This window comes from Patagioenas fasciata, chromosome 3, assembly GCF_037038585.1.
Source record: "Patagioenas fasciata isolate bPatFas1 chromosome 3, bPatFas1.hap1, whole genome shotgun sequence".
NCBI classification, from domain to species: Eukaryota; Metazoa; Chordata; class Aves; order Columbiformes; family Columbidae; genus Patagioenas; species Patagioenas fasciata.
The window spans coordinates 61,361,656-61,387,365 of record NC_092522.1 but is presented as its reverse complement, the minus strand read 5'-3'; the positions used below and the strand labels follow the sequence as shown (position 1 = coordinate 61,387,365).

General features: G+C 39.7%; 1 protein-coding gene across 6 annotated transcripts in view; it reads right to left on the bottom strand.

The window, feature by feature from the left end:
- ARID1B (AT-rich interaction domain 1B) overlaps positions 1 to 25,710 on the bottom strand; it is a 327,634-nt gene that overhangs the window by 237,467 nt on the left and 64,457 nt on the right. For all 6 annotated transcript variants that reach the window (XM_065835870.2, XM_065835865.2, XM_065835868.2 and 3 more), the window contains exon 3: positions 7,544 to 7,684. In XM_065835870.2, the coding sequence (XP_065691942.2) occupies positions 7,544 to 7,684 (141 nt within the window). The remainder of the gene's footprint in view (positions 1 to 7,543; positions 7,685 to 25,710) is intronic.

Here is a 25,710-nt window from a genome sequence, read left to right as displayed (position 1 = left end):
GATATGGTACACTAACTTCATTTCAGCACATCAGGGCTCCAGCATTTCTGCATTGCTCATCTTACAAGCTGTGGTATGTCTACTAGGTTTGCAATGATCTAACACAAAAACGGGGGCTAAAAATTAAAATTAAAAATTAAAACCCAGCAGAGTATACAGGTGGTCATGAACAGGTTTGCAGTGTGCGCTGACCCATCTCCTCCAACTACCCAGCCAGATACCATCAAACCCTGTCAGCAGCAGATGCCTGAGGAGCTGCACTTGCTGCTTTCTTGGGAGAAGAAAGGCGACCTTCAAAATTTCTCCTTTGAGCTGCAAGCTGAAAAGCCTATTTTTTGCAGAAAACCATTAACAGATGAACACAGCATAAGAACATGCAGACTGGGAAAATGTTTCTTATCTACAGTGAGGGAACTTGAAACTGAAGGTGCCATATAATAGTTAAGACAACGTGGAAGCAAACAAATACTTTCATTGACAGCCCTTTGGAAGATTATAAAATGGAAGCATAAAGAAGTTTGCTACATTTTATATATAAAGAGTAGTACTGCTTTGCAAGATAAAATATTTCTTTTCCCAGTAGTATCGCTTCACAAATCCAAGTTACTAAAAAGACAGATACAGGTAAGGGGTAACTACACATACTAGCTTTAAAGGTTTCAGACCTAATAGAATAATAAAACCCTTTTTGGTTGCGAAAAGACCTTTAAGATTATCGAGTCCAGCCATTAAGCTAACACTGCCAAGTCCACCTCTAAGCCATGCCCCTAAGAACCTCATCTGTGTCTTTTAAATACCTCCAGGGATAGTCTGTAGTTGATTTTTATTTGGCTAAATCAGTTGCTGTGTCTGTAAACACTCACTTCAAAATAACAGAGCAGAGAAATTCTTCTCAAAATCCAAGCAAGGATTTTTGGGTTTGGTCAACATGCCTGCAGCAAGAACAAGTCTGTGCTGCTGTGAGTGCTGCTCCATGCTATGCCCTCAATTTTGTGTTTGTGCTCAGGTGTGAGTTCACAATTATCCTTGCTTTTTCTGCCTGACTCTATTCCTGCCAGCTACTTGGCTCAGGAAGATCATTCTCCAAGTCTGACAAGCTAGCACCTATAAATCACTGAGGGAAAAAGACAAAGGTTCGACACATTTCCTGGAATGATATAAGCAATGCTGAGCAAACAGAGCATTCCCCAAATGGACAACAACCAGCAGTTCCTGCTACTGGGAGATGATGTGGCATAACGGGAGTCACGTTTTCACTGAACTCCTGAGCTGAGTAACCTCTGCCACAGAGATAAACAGCCATACGCTTAACACTTATTCGCTATTATAGTAGCATCACGATTATGAAGTAAGACTTTATACAAGCAGAAATCTAGCAGGCAAAGATTTCAATCCCGTAAGTGTTCATTGAACTAATGCAGGTCCAAACCTCATCTGCCCTTCCTGAATACATCACGCCTTTAAGAAAGGCTCAAAATTAGTTTTGTTCACAAGATCAGTACAGTTCCTAAGTATTGCAACAGTTCATTTGCTTTTAAATCACTTCTGTGTTCAGCAAGGTGAGGTGACAAGTGCCCTTCAGAGCTGCTGGTCACTGGTGGCTTGTCCATGAGATTTTCCACCTAGATAGTTTGTTGTCAGGCATTTATCTGCTCACTACATACAAGCAGTCCTGGCTTCCAAAAGCCAACAAACAAGCACCCATCAAAGCAGAAGTTCTCAGTGCCATGAATTTGAGGTTGAATGGTTTAAAGGAATCACTTCTACCTCTTTACCTGGGAAAGAAAATAATCACTTCTACCTAAAAACAAGACCAGCATTTCACGACAGTGTGGATCTAGGTACCTCTGCTGAGATGGAAGCCATGAAGGATTTACGGTACACAAGAAGGGTGGTGTCGGCCACTGCCAATGATGGCAGGTTAACCATCTCTTCTGAACATTAAATTTTATGAGGAGTTCCCACAGAACTTCAAGAGGCAACTTCCACAAAGAATGCTTTCCTATGTGCCTGGCAGCAAATGTCAGATTAACACAGAAGCTTGTTCTTTCCCAGATTTCCTGTGGTTCATAACACAATAAATACTAAGGGCAACCACTCATCTAATGTCAGAAAATTAGAGACATACAAGTTAAAAGTGCAGAAGGACAATCAATTTTTATTACAACTTTAAGCTGTGAGCAGTTATACATTACTTGCAAGGCCCTATATATTCTAAAAAATGTTTAAATTAAATTCTGCAGGAGACTGAACTACAGTACAGCCCACTGCTAATTCTGTGCCAGTTTCTAGTTACTTTGGAATGAAGATTTTATTAAAAAGAATCATTGCACTGAGGTATAAAACTTATATTTCAACTCACTGAGGTCTGTCTGTATTACTAATGAATTCATTATTTGCATGCAACGCAACTATTCCTAACTTACAACAACAGTATTTTTGTACAGTGTTACACCCCAAACAGCTTGACAATGTTAATTAACATGCTGCTTATTACACTCTTAAAAGAACTTCAGCAGCTCGCATCAAATTCAAAAACAAGACTTTATCCCCATTGTACCAAAATCACTTTAATAATTTGATGCATTTTGCCACAATACAATTTGTTCTGTTTTCATGACAGTCATACAGCTTGGACATGAAAACAGATTAATTAATTTCACATGTTGTTCACATTTTCAAAGACTGTTTCAAATTGGGGAATGTTTTATCTGCCCTACCTTGCACTGACTCAATGCTAGAAACAGATGTCTTCACAAGAACATTCTCAGAGCCACCATCCTCTCAAGCTTGCAACTAAGACTAGCTCAAACCACTGTCACCAGCTCAGCAAGGAATCTGAAATTTATGGCTTCCATTGATTCAAGTTCAGGGAACCAGAGAGAAACCACAGCCCCTTGCAGGAGCCTAAGTGGTCCCTGGATGTCCACCTGGAGAGGCCAACCAAGGCATCACCAGGCATGTCCCCCACCTCTGCTGCCTTCCTGCCTGGGAGGCTTTTCTACCTGGGACTACTAAAACACTTCACATATTGACCTGAACTGCATTTGTCCCCCTGGCCCACTCTCAGGGAAAAACAAACAGACAAAAACCCAAAACCTCCACACACAACCAAAACCACCACCACCACACAAACACCACTGACTATTCTGCCCTTTGTCTAATGACGATTTGGGTTGAAAAAATTCTTGTCATAATCAGTAGGTGAGGTATTATACTGGTGTGGAAAACAAGGTTTTGGCCAGCTTTTAGAACATTGTAATCAAGCCTGACAGGGAGGGAGTCTTGTTTGTTTGCTTGTTTATACATCATTTTCTCCTTTTAAATAAAACCAGACTACAGACTAAGCCTGAACTACTTGTCTGTTCCTTTCACGCATTCAAAGGGAATAATGGTAACCACACAGGAATGGTGTGATAAACACTGTTAACCAGAAGGACCGATGCCCCAGAAAAGTGCACACGTGTGCCCCACCACACTTTTTTCCCCTTTGAATCCCACGCCTGCACAGGAGAAAAGGGATCAACACTCCAGCATAATCCCACTCTCTTCTGGAAACTTGCAAGCAGAAAAATTTCCAGGAATACTTAAAACAAAAGATGACTCCAGGTTAGCAGTAGCAGGTGTAGAATAAAATGACTTTTGTTTGTTTAACTAAGAGTTAGACCATAATTATTTCCCAGATCCACTTCATCTGTCAAAAAGCGATATGGTCCCAACTCATAAAACAACACATTAAACCTCAAAGGCACGATCGTCTCTTGATACATATGAACACATGCTACATAAAACAAGAAAATATATAAACATGGCTGTTTAAAAGCCAGTTGGAAAGCATAATAACCCAAAATATACACCACACTATCTTAACAAAATAATGTTTAGTGATGACAGTTTAAGTTTGCAATTACATGACATTCTTGAGCAAAATATCACTTCTACTTATGGCAAAAGATTTAAAACTGCAAAAACAACTGAAGCATTTATTCATTTATATGCCATTTCAAGATGAAAAACCCTGCCAAGGGCAACACTGTAGTACTGTAGCACATCTTTCTTTCTCCCTTTTTTTTTTTCTTTTAAAGAGTAGTAAAGGTAAAAAGAAGGGTGTTTTGGGTTGGTTTGGTTTTTTTTAAAAGTGTTATCTACATCTACTGGCAGTATCTAATGATCAATGAATCTGCTACTGCAATAAATTTGCTTAAAACAAAGCTCTTCCTTTAATGGTTTTTACACAGCAGGCTCCTGATATGAAGAGGGGATGACTGATGCTGCCTTGCAATATGGCTCTATAGTAAACCATGCCAGTATCACTATCAAATCACCTCTTATGAAACTCCCTTTCTGCCCACCATGCAATCAATTTAACGAAGATCTAAACAACTTACAGTTCAAACATTCAAATAAATCCCATTCTCCTCCTTCTCCTCTAAGCTTATTAGAAGAATGGAAAGTCACAAGTCACTGGAACAGCCCCAGAAATTATCTGTTTACCTTTATTGACAAGACTGCATATTGAATTCAAGTGAGGCAAGGAAAAGAAGGAATGGCTTCACACTTCCACAATATATGGGAAATAAAAATGAGTACCAGTTCCAAGGTATAACACTAAGAGTTATACCTGACTGCAGAAGCTCACTCACATTATGGCTGAAAGAGTAAAAATAAAACATTATCCCTATGAAATTTCGTATCCGTTTTCTTCCCATAACAGAATACCCAGCACATCACACTACAGGGTTATACATTAAAAGAAACTAGTGGCAAGAAAAAGTCCATCATCCACCCAGAATAAACACTACTTTTGGCTTGATAATCTCCAAAACAAGTAGATTGACATAAATCTAAAAGGAAAATAAGAGAAAATACAGCAGGCAAAAGAAGCCAAATCACTGAGAAGCCTACACTTAAAACTCCTAAAACTATACAAATACCTATCCCTATTTTTCTTGCAAAAATTTTACATCAAGTAAACTCTAATTTATAAACTGTTTTCAAAAGATAGTCAGTCTCATATAAGCAGAGACATTTATGCTTAAATAAGCACAGCTTTAATTTTTCTCAGCAGCAGAATTTGACATCCACTCCCAAGCTTTTTTCATGCTAGTATTTATTTTTGTATTGTGCACTAGTTACCACTTGACAGTAACACTACTGTGCATCAGCAACAGAGAAAGAACACTGATGCTGAAGTGTCAAAAGTATAGACTTGAACTTCCTGTGTCGGGAATTTTTCTTCTATATTAGCAGTTCCCAAAGAATGGGAAAGAATAAAGTAGTGAGGTTTAACAGAGCAACGTTAGAGAGCAGGTGTTGACCTGATGACACTTCTTGAGACAAGGGGAAGAGCAGCCACGGAATCAGTCTGGAGATGGGGAAAAGAAAAGGAGCAAGCCCCAAAGTCTTAAAGACTACTTATTATTTATATGAAATAGTCCCATCTACACACAAATACCCAGGAAAAGCCTGTATAATTCAAAACGTGGCATCAGAGTTGAAGACTTAAGAGGTTGACCACTACTGAAGAACAGGATAACTCACCAGCCCGAAAGAAACCACAAAGAATTTCAGGTGAGATTCTCACAGTAAGGATCACCAGCCACAAGGCTGTGTTGGTGACCAGCTAAAGTATCATCTGAATTTGCAGATTCAGACAAAAACGCCTACTGACCTTGAAATGTCTGTATCACCCTTGAAGCCTGGAGTTAGACACTTGCTTGAATGTACCCTAAAATCCTCAAACAAATTTGGCTGCATCAGGCTGATATTTTCTACTAGTGACTCCATTCCTGCCTTTCTCTTCATCTCAGTTCTCTGAAGTCCACAATATATGGAAGGCTTTACTCTCATTTTGCCTTCATCCTCTTTTACGATACCCCTCACTTCATTTCACAAACCTCCACTTTACTGGCTATGATAGCAAATCATGTAATTGGAACATGTATCAACAGATAAATCAGTATCCTGTTACCTCCTAAGTCCGGTATAGTTGGTGTGTTTTGTATATTTTTTTAAACTAAAATACTCAATCAATTCAACTGCCAGGATTTAAAATATAACAAGGTGTCCAAGGCAGCAAAAAAATATTTCAGTTTCGCAAACTGTGATATGTAGACATTGGAGCAGCTGTGTGTCTTCTATCTCATAGGCTGTATTACTAGGACTTTATCTGCTAAGGCTTCATCAAGATGCTTATGAACACTATTTTCAAGTAATAGAAAAATCAAGCATTTAATGCCAAAGTAAAAAGGTAAAAAATTAAATTTAAAGATAACAACTGCAATCTTTAAGTCACAGTTACACATAATCCAAAAGATGGAAAGTGGTGACATTTACAAGAATATCATAGATACAATTAAGAATTCTATTTCATAAAGCATCCAGCATTTTAATGAAAAAAGTTAATTCTCAATGGAATTTTAAAATGTAGATGAAGAAAAATTAACATGTAATTACACAGTGAAATTATCATAGCTTTATTTTAAAATCAAAGGAGGGGAGCCTCCTGTATCATTGCTACTTACAGGATCTTTTGTTAGTTTATTTTACACACTATTTTTATTTCAAGCTAGGATTTCTACATCACACCAGCATCATCCCAAAATGTTAATCAGCCATGCCTGACAGAATTCCCCAGTGATTTGCAGCAAGCACTGATGCTTCCACTAATACCCAGTCTTCAGCAACTCACTTTGGTTAGATTTCCCAGGATGGCCAGTATGCTTTAGTTTCATCCTTCCATTTCCAGATCGCCTCTCTGTGATTAACAGAGCTAAGACTGTAGATAGAACTGAACCTACATGTTCAGCTGCATCAGCTCTGCACATCCATTTTGTTCAGTATCTAAAATGTGGATGTTTCTCAAGCTCGGGGAAGCAGACCCATACACTATCACTTCTGATCTTAGTTAAAAACAAAATCACTTTAAATTAACGTTAATGGCTAACATATAAAGCACAATTCAAGAACAGCAATGGATTTTGAATTACATAGTCTCACTAACTGGATGTACAAACTGACAACATTCAAATTAACAGCTGTAATATCAATTTTAAACACCTCTTAAGAAGCTGTCTTGACAAAGCAGCTTCAAACTGCCTTTAAGTCATCTACCCTCAAATGAACTAACAGAAAAAACAAAATAGCAGTGACCACATTAGATGCATGAGCTCTCAATGATGTCTGTCTTGTGAGGGGGAAATAAAACCAAACAAAAGCAAGGAAAATCTCCAGCCTCCACTAATATCTGATCAAGAAAACATTATTTCTTTCTAAAACCAGAATTAATAGTTGCTGGGGTATTTACACTGGCTTTACTCAAAAAGTTGATATAAAAGAAAGCCTGAAAGTGGGTGCAGACGTACTTGTGTGTCTATCCCAGAAGACTTTTCAGACGGATGTGGTCTGACTCCATGTTTATTCAATTTTGTTTTTAACACCGTTCTCAGGAATAGGGGTCAGGTGGGTTTTGTTCATGTCACACAGATCAATTTTTACACGTCCAGCTCCACGGGAATTGTCAGTAGCGGAGGACAGCGCTTACCTGCTGAGTCTGGTACCTCTGCTGTGCCTGCGACAGATACTGTGCCTGGGGCAGCAGATGCTGGGGCTGCTGGTTGTAGTAGGGCTGCTGGCCCTGCTGGCAGTAGCCACTCACACCTTGCTGGCCGTACTGGGGCGGAATCTGTTGGAAGAGCCAAGCAAAGCAAACGCATGAGTTGAGGCAGGAGGACATGAAATCCAGCTGTGTCACATCTGTATGGCAACCCAATCAAAATAGATATCCCTCAGCTACACACCTGACCCAACAGTCCCGCTCTTCTGTTCAGTTCACCCAAGCCCTTCAGATCCTCTTGCCCGAGCAGGAGTCGTCAGCCCGAGCACTCACTACAGTTACTCTTTTCAGGAAGAGCTTCTAAGGAAAATGCTGTGCTTCTGAACATCATGATCCCATAAAGCCCACTCTTAAAATACAAGAGTGGTCATTTTAAATGTTTGCTATCCATGGGCACGCTACTGAGGGAAATCGACACAGGAATCATTCTAATGGCACTGACTCAAAAGTAGAATTGTGGGAAAAAAGGACAACTCTAAAACAGACATGGAAAGAGAAATGCCCTTATTTTAAAAAAAATTTTAAAAGCCAAAAAATAATCGGAGCAATAAAGCACTAAATTTGTGAAATGTTTTGCCCACAACCCTCAGGTTTTTAACAATTGTCTGTTTAAGCCTTACACAAAAAACATGGGGTTTGGCAGGCTTTTGGATTTGTCAAGTTCAGTCTCTCTCTCTTCTCTAATAAGATTTTTTTTTTTTTAAACGAAAACAAAATGCCAGTGCAACACAAAATAAGCTGTTACAGGGCCTATTAACGGACAAATCAGCACGCGACATATACTGAGAAGCCCCACACACTGAGAATTTCACTTATAAGCAAAAGCAAGTCAGCTACAGTGTCATAGGAATTTTCAGCATCAGTTTAGTCTGTAAGCCTTGTATCAATAGACACTGACATTTTCTTGAGATATTCAAAAGTGTACATTTTCAAGAAACTCCTGATATTGTGTATAGACTGCCCAAATTTTAGGTACCCATGCCTTCCCCCAAACACTGGTATTTAGTACCATTTCAGATGAATGACAGATGCAACACAGGGCTTCTCCCTTCTAGAACAGACCTCCTGCTGGTCCTGCACATCCCTGCCCTGAGCAAACGTCTCACATATCTGAGTATATCTGACATCTGAAATGCTTTGATCTCTGAACTGTTCCCACTGAGTTTCTGATACACTGATAAATCTGTTTACTCAATATGTGAACACACACCTGTTCTACCTGAAGTTAACTTACTACATTCATTCAGTAATATTGACTAGGTGATGATAATAATACAAAGTCAAATTTAAACCCTTGTTTTGGTTATTTTTACTAACACAACTTGATCTGCTTCTGGTACTTCTCCCAGAAGCTGCTGGTCCTACTTCTTGCTAACTCGTAAGGTCAGCGCTCCAACCCCACTTCTTGCGCTTGTTCGCTTCACTTGTGCTTCCACTTCCTTCACCATCATTTTGCAAGCAGTGAGATGTTTCTGTGACCAAAACAACCCTTTCTGACAAATGCCTTCTCCCTGCTGATGCATAAATGAGGCCGTTATAATGCAAACTAAAAAGGGTGCGTTGGAATATCATCAAGCAAACAGACAGCTGGAGTCTGGGATCTGACAGAAGACCACATGGTGATTTGCCCGTCAGCTGCAAAGGTCACAGAGCCTGGACTGGTTCCTAGGAAATGCTGAGGAGAAACCTATGTTGTGGTCCATCTGGGTCCCAGTAACAGTAGGAAGGAAAGATATTCTGACAGCAAAATACAGGCTTCCAGAAAGAAGAAAAAGATCATCTGAATGCCTGGTTGACAGGATGGTGACAAAGCAAAAGATCAGATTTATCAGGAACCAGAGTATCTCTAGAATAAAGACACTCATGCAGGAGGGCTGGAGCTCACCTGAGCATAGGAGCCTGGTTGCTGGTATCTATGGATCAAGAAAGTGAAATTTTAAGCTAAGAGAGGGGATTAGAAGAACACATGTCTAAAAAGCACGGCATTTCTATAACAAATGAAGACATGGAGATTCTGCGTCATCACATGAAGATGTTGAGAAGAATCCAAGAATGAAAACCGACATACAGACGACTGCAGAGTAAATAGGGTAGGCAAGAAGAAAATTCAACAATACATTGCCTTGTACACAAAGGGAAGGGGGTAGAAAAAAACCTGGAACACTGGAACATCAAGCCTCAAAGAAAAGCATTAGCATTAGTCATATAGGAAATCTGGTAGAAGGGAGACAATTTGTGAGTTGCTATTTTTCATCATCCTAGGATACAAATACATAGGAAAGACAGCTGACGATGAAGTAATGTTACATTCCTAAACATAAGAGTTTAGGAACAAATCAAAACTGCACCTCACCAAGCAGCAGAGCTCTGGAGCTTGGTTGGATCAGGAAGGGCGAGCGCCGGGACCAGCAGGCACGGCCAGACCACGGCAACGCTGCCAGCAGCACAGCGAGCCTGAGCAGCAAAGGCACAGCACGAGGTTGTACAGGGGCAGATTTCAACTCCTCCACGTAGAGTGAGCAAGCAGACTACGAAGCAGGGATCGAAGTATGAGAGAACTGACAACGGTTGTTCCATGGAGCTGCTGGGCAGGGAACCTGCAAAAGGAGCCACTGCCTTTGGCTCAGTTCTGAGCAGCAGGAATCATCTGCTTCTACATCCTACCGAATCACTACACATAGGTGACCACAACACAGGTAACTTGAGCATCCCTACAGGAACAACGAAAAACAAGGAATCTACTACTGTTGTGTTTAACTTCAAAAAGTGTAACCACATAAAAGGAGATAGCTTGTTAAAAGGAAGCTCTAACAGACAGCTATGAGAAATAAAATCTGACTGGCAGCATGAAAGATGCTTAACAACGATCACATGGAAAGCACAGAACCAATATTCACCACCTATTCAGAAAGAGTAAAGGGACATCAGCATGGCTTATCACAGGTTTCTAGAAGCAAAAAGGCATCTTTCAGTAAGCTGACACCAAGTACAAATGAGGAAAACAGAAAAGACTGTAAACTCTGGCACTTCAAATGTAATAAGGCAGGCCAGAAAGAACTGGAGAAACAGCTCAAACGAGTAATGAAGCATTTCTTCAAACGCATCAGGAGCAGGAGGTCTGCCAGAGAATCTCAAGTGCTAAGTGATGCTCACGGTATAAAAGGAGATTCAGAGAAAACAGGGCCATGACATAGAAGCTTAACAATTTTTTTGCACTAGTGTGCACTTCAAAAAAATCCTGGGAGGTTCCCATGCTGGAGTCCTCCTCTGTGAGGGACTCGATGAATGTGTCTGAATCTGATGAGACTATTCATGGAACAAACTGACAAATGAATGCTAAGAAACGCTAAAGACCATACAGCATCACCCCGAAGGTCTGAGCAAATCCAAGAACGAAACAGCTGAATTACTAATGAGAGAACACAGCCTCTAACCTGGAGCTGCCTTGGTGCATAAGAATTTGAGTATGGCTTTATAAAAATAAAAAGCTGAGATTTGAGTGATTTAAGACTGTAAAGGACTGATGATTGTTGTGGATAAATCAGGGCAGACAAGAATGAAGATCAGAACTGGGAAATATTAACACAGCTTTTCTAAAGGAAAATCCCTCTCTTTAGACTTCTTGAACTTTCTAGGAAGGGTCAAACAGAAAGGTTCTGAGAAATGCAGTAAGAATTATCAAAGGTGTGGAACAGTTTCCACACAAAGAAACTATAACCCTTTGAGTATGGAAAAGATGCCAGGAAGTAGGAATACGATAGAAAGCTACAAAAACATTTTGTCCAATGCAACAATGAGGCGGCATTAAATGGTAAAAGCTAGGAGAAGAAAACTTTGAAACAAGAGAGACGTAAGTTCTCCAGTCACAAAGGTAGCAGATGTTTGAAAGCTGAAAGCTTATGTGGGCTCAAGTAAAGACTGGACAAGTTCACAAAAGAGACATCCTCTGAGGGTTACTCAATAAACAGAGCCACATCTGGCCCAGGAAGTCCCTGAACTGAAAACAGCTGGAGGCTCAGAGAGCATTGGGGGAAGTACCACACACTTGCTTTGCTCTGGCTCTTCTCTAGGTGTTCAATTAAAGCCTCGGCTGGAGAGGACAGAGGGCTGCGTGAATCCTTGATCTGACCTGATACGGCTGTGCCTCTCTTCTAACCCCCTCTTTGCAATATATGTTTGTGTCCTGTGAGACAGCACTGAAAATTTAGTGTGCGAGGTGCTAAGTAACAAATGTAAGCAACATGAAGTGGCAATAACACCTTGATTGCCAGAAGCTGGGAGACTGTTTCAATTTTGTAAAGGTTTTCCCTAGCAATCTGCTTTCAGACACTGGTGTAAAAACAAGGTACCGGGCTCTTCTTCTGACCTTATGTATCAGTCGCTACTTTCCTCCATATTCTCCCAAACAAAACAAAAAAACAAAATCAACAAAACTACAACAATAATCCTGATGCTACATGTACTTTCAGATGCTATTGTACCTTTCAGTGCAGAGACCCATCATCACTGCCTTAGCCGAATGCTCAGCGTAATTTCTGTGGCTATTTAAATAAATAACAAACAACAACATGCAAATTAATCCTCCTGCTTTACTGATGGGGATCACAAGATACCGCTTATGGACAAATGTTTATTAAACAGCATATAAAAAAGCTTAATTAAAACCTCCCCAGAACAAAACAAATCTGAAGCCAATTACTTACAATGCTTGAAGTAAATGACCCGAGCATCCTCTTTTTTCATAAGGTAAAACCTTCCCTCCCTTTCTACCTTACACCCACATTCTTTGTGGCTACACAACGCAGGAGATGCGAATTCGGGAAACTTCAGCATGCCTGTGGTAACACACATTCTTGGGACAGTTCAAGGAGAGAAGAGAACAAAGTTTTAATCTATCTCTAAGCAAGCACAGAAACTGCTTTGCCTCCTGACTTGCACAATACAAACAGCGTTATTTTGGGAGAAGTATGATGGATCATCAGTGATGAGACCACTCTGAATGTTAGCAAAGGCAGGGTGAGAATAAAAGAGGAACAAAACTGGCAGCCATAATGAAAAAGTGGGAGAAATCCCATTAAACCTATAACTTAGCCCATTATCTTTAATTCTTGCTTGAACAAGGCGTCTTGTGGCAGACATTCTTTGTCCAGGTAATACCTTGATAGTAATGGAAGTTTTAAGCAATTTTTGCATGCATAATCCACAGCTAGTGTCAAAGGAGAAGGATCATTAGACAGTATTACAGTCATTATAATATTTTTAAAAATTAAAATGCAACAGAATTAGTGTTAGCATAGGTACATTAAAATTCCAGCAATATGCAGCTACTGCAACTTTTAAACCAACCTAATGGCTAGATCTGGTCAATAATGGAAGAAACTTTACATGTCCTCTGTCACAAAAAGCCCTGCCAAGTCACTTGGGACCCACCTGAACATGCCAGTCACCATCACATGCTCACTACATGGAGCAGAGTCCTGGCAACACTGGTCATTGCTTCTCCCTGCAATCTACTCCATGCCCCAAAAGTAGGGCAGGCAGGGAAACAGAGCTCAACACCGTGATACAAGTACCACCTCCAGAAATGTAATCATCAGTAACATTCCACTTCCCTAGCAACTATAACACTGTAATTACATGGAAATCGGAATACAAAATGTAGAGTGAGATTCCCAGGAAAGGAAGGAAGAAAAAACAAAACACCACCAAACCCAACCCAACCCAAGCAAAAAAACCCACCCCAACAGCATCACCTGGTACTTCACACCTGGAGTAAAACAGCACATTCTTGCAGTCAACAAGACATAGACCAGGGGTGTCAAACTCGTTTTCACTGTGGGCTGCCATACCATATACATTTATAACTACTCTTACATTTATACAGTGTACATTTATATACAGCATACATTTTTAACTACTCCTACATTTAACCGTCCTAAAATTACATTTGACCCTTTGAAAGTAACCACGAGGCTGATGTGGCCCCCAGTGAAAATGAGTTTGACACCCCTGACTTAGCAATATTTAATTATAATTATTTTAATTTTACAGTGGTCACTTCAGTAATAACTATAAAGAAAGCTGTCATACAGTTCCCAAACCTTCAAGTAAAACTCTTGTGATTTTCTAAAACATCTACTCCTTCATTCTTAGATTTCCAAAGCCAGACTTCTTCCAAAAAATTTCAACCATGCATTTCTCCACACTTTTGAATGGAAAATTATAAAGGGAAAAGTAACCCTCTGACTTGGAAATATCACAAAAAAAAAAAAAAAAAAAAAAGGTTCATATCTAGAACGTTCAAGTTCACATTTAGCTGGATTACAGAAAGAATATATAACATGCTTATACAGCATAGAGAAATCCTTTGGCACACATTCAGCAGCAGTAAAGATTCTATCGCAGATGGTGCAGTATGGTCTCCTGTCTCAAATTCACCATGTCCAACCCCAATGTGCTTGTGCACCCACAGTCTTAACGAAGGCTACACGTCCTTCTCAATAAACAACAGAAAAAGAAAATCTAAACGGAAACCAAGTAAAAAGCTGGGTATTAATGTCAAGGCTATTAATCAGAGGTAAATTAGAAATCCTGATGCTAAGGCATTCTACGCTAAGGCTATACATTCTATAACTTCTTATCACTTATCTTTGACCTTTTGACAGTATATGGGTCACAACGTTCACCTGTGTTACTGTCTTTGCTAGACTGCTTGCCTTTACACTCAAGTGTGAACTTTAAAATCCTATTAAGAGCCTTTAAAATATTAACATTGGGCCTGATACTGGTCCACCCTGTGACCCAGAGCAAGGAAGCAAAAGGATAAAAAGCATGTTTCTGTGTCACAGCACAATAATCCCCATTCCAGAATGTGCAGAGCCATTAAATGTGTCTACGCTGAAGACTGCAGTGCAGTACACAGATCTGCAAACTAGCTCCGATGTTGGAAGGAGCTCACACCAAAAGCCGTGCTGGGCTCATCTGCTGAGCTCCATGGAAGGGTGAACTAGGTCAGAGTGAGATGCACGCTCTCGTAGACAGACTGCTTCTTGTACACATGCCAGTGCACTTAAAAAGGTATCTCGAGTGTCTTTCCAACATGCTGCAGTCTGCAATGCAGTCATACCCGGTGCTCCTGGTAACGTGCAGGACAGAAAGGACAGGACTTCGAGCACAAGCCCGTAGTCCCCTTTTCCATCAGTGCAATGTATATGGCATCAAATATATACCTGTCAGGAGGTGCTCTCTATATACTGCCTTTTACTGCAGCTTAAAACAAAAGCAACATGAACCAACCCATTATTACTACATGCAATTTTTCTCTCTTTAAAAAAAAGAGAAACTATAAAAAATAGAATGTAAAAAACCAGTAAGATTACATGATTAAAAAACTCTCCAGTCAGAAAATATAGATGTCAAGGTTCCAAAAGCAACATTAACTGAGTCATGTTGCACATATATAGCACCTTCTCTTTCTGATTTATGTTGTCAAAGGCATTTCATAAAATATCGCAGATGTGAAATGTAGCTCAGTTAATGTGGCTGCTAGAATCTTATCATTTATGTTTTCTGACTTCTTAGCTGTGCAACCTTCACATCTTATTAACATAGTTTTTTGCATAGACTGTAGTATGGAATAGTACTTATGTTTTATGTATTGACATATTTTTGATGTACTGAGATTTTGAATAAGTTTGCTATTCTTCATGATGAGAGCCAAATAAATAAAGACTACTACCACAAAATAGTCAGTCATTTATAAGGAAAAGCAATATCTCTCCTTCCAAAAAAGAACACTTTGATTCCCTTGTCAGAAATTGATGAAAACTACCTCTGCTGTAAATGCTAAATCTATGACAATATCACAACCACCTCCAACTCCCACCTTCCCCTAAAAACCGCAAACAAACAAAATAAAAAATTTGCATGTTTTAGATGAGCTAAAATTAGTTTCAAGGGAGATGTAAACAGCTGAGACTAGAAACAATAGGAAGAAATTTTTCCGACACAAGAGCCTGATAGTGTTGATTTGTACACTGTATTACGGTTTGAACTAATGCAACATTTGGTCCTTTCTGCAAATTGAAGAATGAAAATATGATAATCTCTAGTAAGAGATTTTCATATTGTTACATCCATGCACTCAGACCAACATAATAGAGATGACTGAAAATTCACAACAGAGTTATTTTCAGAAGAGCTATTTTGATATATCGAATTAAAAATAGAGAGAAATCACAGTGCCTGTATATAAAGACACACTTAAATTATGAGTCAGATAAGATATCTATTCTTATACTCTGCCTTCCTTTCCTTTTTTAAAGTGATCAAAACAATTATAAGGGATCATGTAATCTGCTTAATTATTTGATTTCAATTTTACAAAGCAAGGTAAGAAACAGCAGACCAGAACTGCCACAATCAACGGAAGATTCACCTGATCCCTATGGTGTCTCCAATGGCTGGAGCTTCAGTAAAATGCACACAGGACACCTTACTCCTCACTGCACTAACAGCATGAAACCCACCTACAAAATGCCAGCCATCAGTTAAAGAAAAAAAATGCAAAAGCCTGTATTTAACCTGATTTTTAATCATAACAAATCATTTATCACAGAGTACTTCTTGTGTGTCTATGAATGGACTGCACAACAGTCCTTGGTCCCCAAATCCTATATTTGTCATTTTTTCTCCAGGAAACTGGTAACAGCTTTGACCACTATTTCTCAAATCGTGGTTAAAATAAAATACGATGAAGAAAATACACACATATAAACATTTTTTCTTCAGACACATTTTGCAGTGACATTCAAACCTTCCAAAGCAAGGGACACAAATGAGAAGTATGGGTTGAGTCTGAATAGCAGGTAATCTAGCCACATGAGTAATCCTCCATTTTGATGCATTTATGCACAGAGAGACTCCCAACACTTAACTACTGGAGACAGAAAAATCCCTCTGTAAAATAGCTTTCACTCTACACTTCTTCTGGCACACCATCTTGGTAGCTGGAAGAAATGCAAACTTCATTATTTAACTGCAGTAGTGAGAAAAGGCAGAACACACACATACTGTTTACCATCGCTTCCCCAAAATCTTATACACCTTTAAGCCTTCCTTCTCTCTTCCGGTCTCTGTCAATAGAGAAGGGTGCTTTTTAACTCATTCATGTGCTCCTCCAAAGATACCAATCTTGATTGTCTTTATCATTCCTAAGTTTGATGTGAAAGCCACATCATGAGACCACTCAGAACCCTTCACCGTACCCCTTAAAAATGGCAAGAGAAGAATATAAAATATCTTCTACAGGATACAATGTACTCTCCAGGAAGCCATGCCATTCTCCTCCTCCCACCCAAATCTCCTCAGTTCCACCAGACTATTGGGTTCATAGCCCTTCAAGGTGCTCACACTCTCACCCCGACAGCTGCTTCTCTTCTCCCTTCTTTACTCCTTTTCTTCTCTTGTCTTCACCTGGGGAGTAACAACCCTGTGCACCAACATACAGTAGAGGCCACCCGGCTGGAAAGTAGCTTGGCAGAAAAGGACCATGGGATCCTGGTGGACACCAAACTGAACACGAGCCAGCAGCATGCCCTTTCCACAAAGGGGGCTAATAGTATCCTGGGCTGCATTAGACAATGTGTTGCCAGCAGGTCAAGGGAAGTTCTTCCACTCGGCACTGGTGAAGCCAGCCCATAGCACTGTGTCCAGTTCCGGGCTTCCCAGTACTAGAGAGACATGCGCATATTGGAGTGAGTCTAATGAAAGGCCACAAAAATTATTAAGGGGCTAGTGCACCTCATATGAGGAGAGGGTGAGAGAGCTGGGACTGTTTATAGCCTGGAGAAGGTTCAGGGGATCCTGTCAATGCATTTAAATACCTGAAGGGAAGGTACACAGAGGATGGAGCCAGGAACCTTTCAGTGGTGTCCACTGACAGGACCAAAGGCAATAAACACAAACTGAAACACAGTAGGTTCCCTCAGACCATCAGAAAAATACTTTTGCACTGTGAGGGTGACTGAGCACTGGGACAGGTTGCTCAAAGAGGTTATGGAGTTTCCATCCTTGGAGATACACAAAAACTGTTTGAACATGGCCCTGGACAAACAGCTCTCCATGGTCCTGCTTGAGCAGGGGCTAAACATACTTCAGTTTAGTGTCTCGGTACAAAGTTAACAGTCAAGGCGCACACCCAGTTTCTGGTGTTGAACAGAGAACCCATCTGGTTTTCACCCAGAACATATTTGATGAGACGGCTGCTTTGAGTCAGCCCCCCAGCTCTGCCCCCTGGCACAGCAGAGCAGTTGGTTGCTGTTACACAGCAAGTCACCCTCCAGTTCCAGTCCTTCGCTTTTCTAAGGCGTATCACACTTTTTATAATGAAAAAACTTTCCCTGCACATACAGGAGAACAGATTTACAGCTCTTTGTGTTCTCATTATGGATTTCAATTCCCAAATAGTATCCACAACATAAGAGGTCAACACACAAAAGAAAAAGGCATGACCTCCCACAGCTATCATTTAGGTTCAGCAATTTCTGTGACAAATGTAGTCATTTGAACAGTCCAAATTCTGCTAGTTCCTTCTACTACAGCAGGATCAAAATCATACTTTTCATCTGGACATTAAAAATTCCCCTCAGCATGGAATCGTGAGGCAAACAGAACAACTGGCTGAAACAACTGGATAAGAAAATTTGATTATATCTCTACCAGCCTGGCATAATGCTATGCTGCAAAGTATTAACTGCCCAAGATCAGGATCCCATTCCTGTGGTACAGTCCCTCAACAACAGCAATCCTACAGACATAGGCAAATACTCTGGAGTACTTGCGCTTGCTTAAAAGAAAAAAAAAAAAAACTCAACCCCCTGATTTTTTTGAAGAGTTTGAACAGTATCAGCAATTAAAAAAAAAAGAGAGAGAGGAAGATGTGTATCTTTTCTGTGCTGGCTTTTCCATCCCTTTCTCTATTGAGAACAGATAAAAAGACAAGTCAGCCTCTTAAGTAAGAGTACTTACATAATGGTCCAAACACCATCTTACAAACTATAATACATCTATAACTTCAAATACAGCTGCAAGTATTTTAAAAAGAAAAGTTTCAAACCCCTCCTTGTAGTCACAGAGTTTAGATCCCTGAATTACTCCATTCCTATTATTTAATTTGACCTATTACTTAGCACTGAAAAACATCAAAAGAACCTTGACAGAAACATCAAAGACATCGATCTTACAAATTCATGGCTGAAACCATATAGCCCATCATCATTTCTTAAATAATTACAATTTTATTAGACTCACAATAAGATGATTATTGTAAATTATTCCTCATATCAGTCATAAGTAAGCCTTGAAAACATCTGCTAAATATAAGTATCTGAATACAGATAATCCAGTTCACATAACATTATCCTCAAAACGGAACAGAAAAACAAACAAGAACCTTTATAGTCGTAACATCACTTACTAAAAATGACCTGTTTTGATTAATTCAAAAATAGCCCCCTTAAAAACTTACAAAGAAACAACCATCAAGCTCATTCATTCTGCCAATCTACAAGAATTCTTTTTTGCGTTAATTAATATTGCAACTTAACTTAATTGTGCTTCCTCCGTTAATCTTTATAATACCTACTATTCTTTCAAAGCATCCAAGCATCTCCAGTACATCCATGCAGGCTCCTTTCCTTTCTTGGAAGCTTGAACTTCCCTTCCCCCTCAAGTCTGGTTGTTTTAGGCTATTATCTGAACATTTATTTTGCCTAAGCATTCACAAAACAAATTCTTTCGCTCACAATAAAATACTTATTTCTCATTTATGGGCAGACTGAAGTAATATCTATTTGTACACAAAATTAACACACAAGTGTATAATTGTAGTTTTATGCTCAAGTGCCCCAATTATGCACTTTAAGACACTTTAAAGGATCCATCAGGAACATTCAATACCTCCAAAACTGTAAAGTCTAGAGGGAAGTCTTTTGACAAAACAGCTGCATTACAGGAAGATCTTTCTGGTTTTTGTTTTTGTGCGTTTTTTGGGGTTTGTTTTTGGTTTTTGGTGGGTTGGTTTGTTGTGGTTTTTTTGGTTTGGTTTGGTTTTTTGGTTTGGTTTGGTTTTTTTGGTGGGGTTTTTTGGTTTTTGTTTGTTTGGTTTTTGTTTTAAATCAACTTTGTCCTTTTTACTCCAAGACACCCAGACTGTAAAGAACAGAAGGAGCTGCCTGGTGCAGCACATTTTGCCAAAAGTAACAGAGAAGCCAGAAACTGAGTTTGTGTTCCAGGTAGACTTTGTCTTGGAGCACGAAGCACAAAGGGGGCCCAGACTTCAGGTTGCTCAGGAAGGTGCTGAAGGATGTGCACACACAGGTGAGGACCCTGCACCTTCCTCATCTCCCTCCCAAGGTAACAGCAGCTCCCCACATGCACTCTTTGAATACTCAGTCCTCTGCTTTCTCACCTCTCCCTACAAAATACTGTCAAGAAGCTGCCACTACACACGTGGTGGAGACGGGAAATCTAAGTTAAACCATCTGACTTTGCACTGAAGTGGATTGCAAGTGCTAATGTGATGTATTATGCTTTCTCACCCAGGCTGGTGAAAAACATGCAGATTCCTGCATTGTTTAGTTTATTAGAACCATTTAGGGTGTTGTTGTTGGGGTTGTGTTTTGTTTTGTTTCCCCCTCCAAAAAACTCCAGTGGACAAAAGAAGATAAGGAGAAGATTATTTTTATTGTTTCCTATGACAAGCACACATGAAGTTCTTAGTAAGAGGTGGGTGAACTAGAAATGGCAAAAATTTTACACATAACAAGAAAGTAGACACTTCACTGCATTAAAAAGCAACATAAAAAGAAAAGGGCTTCAGGTTGAGTCAAAGATGGTTAAATAGTGAGGCCATGTTAGAAAAGATTTTCCTCAATAAAATCAAGAAAGTAGAACTGGTAACTTACAGTGAGAAAATGCAATGCTCTATGCAACTCTCAGGGGATTTAGCATCAGGTGTATGTAGTCACTTCCTGCTGACCATCAACAAGGAGATGAGAAGAATCTATTGAGGGGTCACAGTACTTCAAGAGAGATCACAAGCACCAGGCAGAGGGAGTCAAAATAGCAGTTGCTGTTGCAGTTCTCCAGAGAGGCCAAGAAAGAGCTAAGCTCTTCCAAAGGTGATGGAAAAAGCATATGTTTTCAGAAGAGAGCCGTTCAAAGCTGTTCTACAGGAAACGCTCCACGCAAAAATGCGTCTGAGCTCCTCATCTGCTCCACTGAGTGGTTCCTGCCCCACAACTGCCCAGCAGCAACCTCCACAGGCTGAAGAACGAAGGGGTCTCCTGACAGCAGGCACCACAAAAAGGAGGACCGCCTCTTCTGGAAAGACAGGACACTGCGGAGGCTGTTCAGCTTTTGTATAATGCTCCAGAGGCTAGAGCACCACAACGGCTGACCTACAGCTCCAAGCCAATGCATCTGCTGCTCCAGAAGTCCCATTGGCTTCTCTCTTCACCCAACCTGTCAGTCCTCCACAGCTGGTCCGATCCTCTACCAAGCCATTCCATCAGACTAAACCAGCAGATTAAGGGACAGCCTTCTGGTGGTTTAGCACACAGAGACAACATGGTCAGATGAACCAAACCAGACGTGATGCAAGAGAAGTGGCACTGCAGCTACCAGTGGGGTTGGCTCTGGCTACTGTTGGAACTGCAGAGTATTTGCTTTTGGTTTTTCTGGGCTCTCCTCATCCTATGCATCCAAATCCACAATTCTCACTTTCCAAAAAAGCACCTCATATGCAAAGCAACAGCTTCCAGTTCTCCACAGAAGAGAACATGTAGAGGCATCTACGATACAGGCGCCACGAGAAAGCTGCAGCCCAAAGTGAAGCTACAAAAAGGAGCCTCTCTCCTTGTCTTTCAGGGTGGACACTGGCTTTTAAGGGCTCCTCAAACCCTGATGCTTAAATTCTGCCATAAAATGTAACCCACTTTAAGCGGGAAAGCAGTCATTCCAGCTCTTGCCCAGAAAGACACCCAAAGGGAAAGTAGTGATGCAGGGAGGGGACACACACACAATTCTCTCTCCCTTCTTTCCTTGCAGGAAGCAGAAACCAATAACTAATGCATTTCAGGGACATTATTTGCATGTAAATGCAAGTGGACAATGCCCATTTAGATTAGTTCTTGAATATTATTAGGTCAGTGATCTCTTTTCTACGTTGGTAGTTGGATATTTAAGCCTCCATTTGGTTTGGCAAATCTTTCTCCAAGTACCAGTTCTACTTTACCAGCTACAGCATTGTTCAGGCGTGAACATCTAAGATTAAACTAAGCTGCTGATTTTGCAGCTGCATAGCTACTTAAAATATTTCAAACAACAGGTCAATATTTCTCAGCAGCTGTATATACCATCCATAGCACAGAGTTCATATGTCCTGACAGACAATGGGCAAGTTACATTTTAATTTTAAAAGCAGATATTTTCACCACTTAGTTGGGTCTGAAATACATAAATCTGATTTTTCTGGAGAGTACAAAACTAGAGAGAAAAGCTTAGGAAGCAGCACTGTCTGTCTGCTTTGGAGGGAGTACTTACCCATCTGCCCTTCTGGCCAGAGGTTTAATAGATTTCTATTTTTATAGAGGACATAAGGGGAGGGGGTGGCTCCATCAGTTTCCTACAGAAACCCAGCTGCCAAACTGGATGTGCCAAAGGGGAATTTTAGGGAATTTTAAAGAGATAACCTCTGCTGAGACTGCAATGTCAGCTTTGTAACCTCATGACTGGAACATGTGCAGTGAATGCTGGATTGAAAAAGCTGTGCTATGGGAGTTAGAAGAAAGAAAAGGAGAAAACACAAACAGCACGAACTGGGATTATTACTCTGTGATGACAAGGGGACTGGAGCTCAAAACACTGTTAGTTCACTATGAAAAAAATACATCTATAGAGTAAGCTCACTGTGATTTGAGTATTTATTGATAACCTATGCACACTTCCATCCTCTCAGACCTAATACAATCTCTGCATTTTATGCTGATGCTGTTGTTCCATTTAGCAGTTCAGTTGCAGCATATTTTAAACAACACACGGCGCTGAAGTGACCTCTGCTTTAAATATTCAGCACAGAAATTAGGGGGTGGGGGGTGGTATCGAGTGGGGAAGACGAAAAGGAGAGAATAGGAGCACTGCCAATCAAAAGCAAACACCAATTTAAAAATCAAACCCCCACAACATTAAATAATTCGTGCTTGTTCAGTCTAGTCCTTCAGCTTCTACTCAGCTCTTCTTTCAGGTCCAGAGGTAAAAATAAACGAGGTCCCCTCAGTTTATCAAGACTCTTTACAGAAAATAGGTAAAATAAAGAATTATGGCATGTGCTACTATTTACTTGCCAAGATGACAATGCTTGAAGAAATGTAGTAATCTAAGAAAGCTGCAAAACATTTGTGAATCAAAACTAAGATCAACATTCAAAACAGTAATGATAGCCAAACAACCCACACAAATCTAGTTGCCACAAATACCTTCAAAGGTCTATAAAAAAGTATTACCAAGGAAGGAAATAGAATTGACAGCCTTACTCAGGAATTTAAAAAGGTGAAATTGGCAATTCTCACTTCAACAAGTACATTTCTATATGAAATTACAGTAAGAGAAATCTCTTTTGGGTAAGATCCCATTAACAAACACTTCTAATGTCCACCTGTTTTCTTCCTCTCATCACACACAGCAGTGTGCTTGCAAAACCTACCCTTTTTACTACATTTAAAATAGATAGGAAAAGATGATGTCATCACATTTCACCCAGAAGAGCAGCAGTAATAAATACCCTTTTGCAGTGAAAGCAGGAATGCTTTATGATAAAATATAACAGCTCTTTAAAAAGAAAGATTTCAAAGTAACACGAATGTTAGAAAGGTAAGATAAATTAATAGACTATGTTGTTTAAAGCCATCTACAAATCCTCATAATCCAATTCTCTCAACAGCTCTGATATGCGGTGAATGTCATTAAATTACCAATCTAAGAGAAAAAGCTGTCTTCAAACTTGAAGATATATATTCTGTTTAGCTTGGAAATTTAGGAGTGTTTAAAAATATTTTTTTTTAACATTTTGGGTTAGTGGTATTTGGGGGGGAGGGAGGGGTGTTGGATTTTTCTGAAGGAAGCTGTCAACTGAGGACCCTTAGAAACCAGCTAATTTTAGAACGCCACATCACCAGGCACACAAGACACAGCACTAGATCCTGTCTTCACCTAAAGGCTTGTTTGCTTCACCAATGATTGCTCTTCTTCCCGGGAAGCACTTCAATGAGGACCTGCGCCCTTGAGCAAAGAGCAGCTGATTCAATGCAGCATATCTGAATGTCTCTCCAGAAGAAAAGGCATGTAATCAAACAATTAGCATCCAACATAACCATTCTGTGCATCAGAAGGAAAAAAAAACAAAACCAAACACTAGACAAGCACTTATTTAAAAGCATTGCCTCTTCTACTCTGTTGCCTATATCTAATCATCTTCGAAGTCTAAAAGAAAACAACTTGTTACACTGCAAGTCATTCTTCCAGGGCCTTGCAGTAAGAAAAGCGTTGCAAAGCCACAAGATTTTTGCTCTATTTAAAAAAAAAAAAAAAAAAAAAAAACTTTCTATGATGTATTGTAAATCTTTACTTCCCTCAATTGGGAGGTAGGTTTTTATGCCTTTCAAAATTTATTATGTCTGCTTGACTGTGCTTTCCTAAAGATACCCTTCAGCTTCTGTTCCAACTAGCAAGTGAAAACTCTCTCAAGTGCAGTAATATAAAAGGAGTAGGAAAGAAATTCAGCACATGAACAGGGCAGAAACACAATGTAGAAGCACATTACAGCTGGTTTCATTAAATACATGAACTCAAAGTACTTGCTATATAGGTCTTATAATTTATTAAAGTTTATATTCTAAATAAAAACCAGGAAGTCAGTCCCAGTTGAAATGCATACATTTCCAAAGATACCCTACAAACTCTGCAAAACCTTCAACCTTTTCTATACATCTTTCCCACCCACATTTTTCTTTATTTCCATTGCATGTTATTCAGGCTCCAACTCTACAAACTGCTACACATTCTTAAATTTTAATCATGTGAGTAGGGCCACTGAGCTCAACAGGACCAACGCTACCAGCGTTAGCTAGTGATGCACACATGAACCTACGAACTAAGGGATTTATACTGCAATAGTCTTGGGGCAAGGAATATGGATTTGTCTGCATTTCATAAAGCAGCCCATAATTTTGCTGGCAAACAGGAAATAAAGATTTCAGTTTTTAAATTTTCATAAATCATTATGTGAAAGATAAACCCACTGTTACACTATCACCTACAAGCCCAGAAAAAACTCTGCGTCAGACCGAAAGGATCTCCACAATGTTTGTTTAGTGAAAACAGTCAGGAAAGGTCCGATACGAGCTATGGTACAAGCACTTTAGGAGTAAATGGAAGACTAATCAGCACCCCATTTTTCCTGCTGGCCCTTCTCAGGTATCTTTTTCTACTTTTGTCAAAAGCAAAGGAGTTGCAGTAAAATAAGAGCAGACTATACTACTTCTATTTAAAAAAAAAAAAAAAAAATCAAAAAAACAAACACACAACAAAGAAAAACAAACCAAACCACCCCACCAAACACGTGCAAAACCAAAACCAGTTTAAACTACACTAACTGTTCCTTCCTTACATGTTTCCTACTGTTTATTCAGTTAATAAAAAAGGGTAAAATTACATACAGAAGCACTATAAAATTCAATGTCAGAAAAACAAACAATAATCAACCTGGGGATGAATTTTCCTCTGATATTTCAGCAAATACATTGCAATAGACACTCAACACTATTTCTAGGCTTGAACAGTAAATACATCCTTCCTATGTGGAAACCGCAGCAAAGTCTCTGATACTGTAATTGCAGGAGAACCTTGATAATTTTAATTATTGAGAAACTTGTCTTGAGTTTCTAAATTCAACCAATAGCAAGGTAAACAAAGGAAGCAAGAAACAGAAGCCAAGGCCAGCTCCGTTATACCTTGCTAATACTTTAATATTGCAGAGT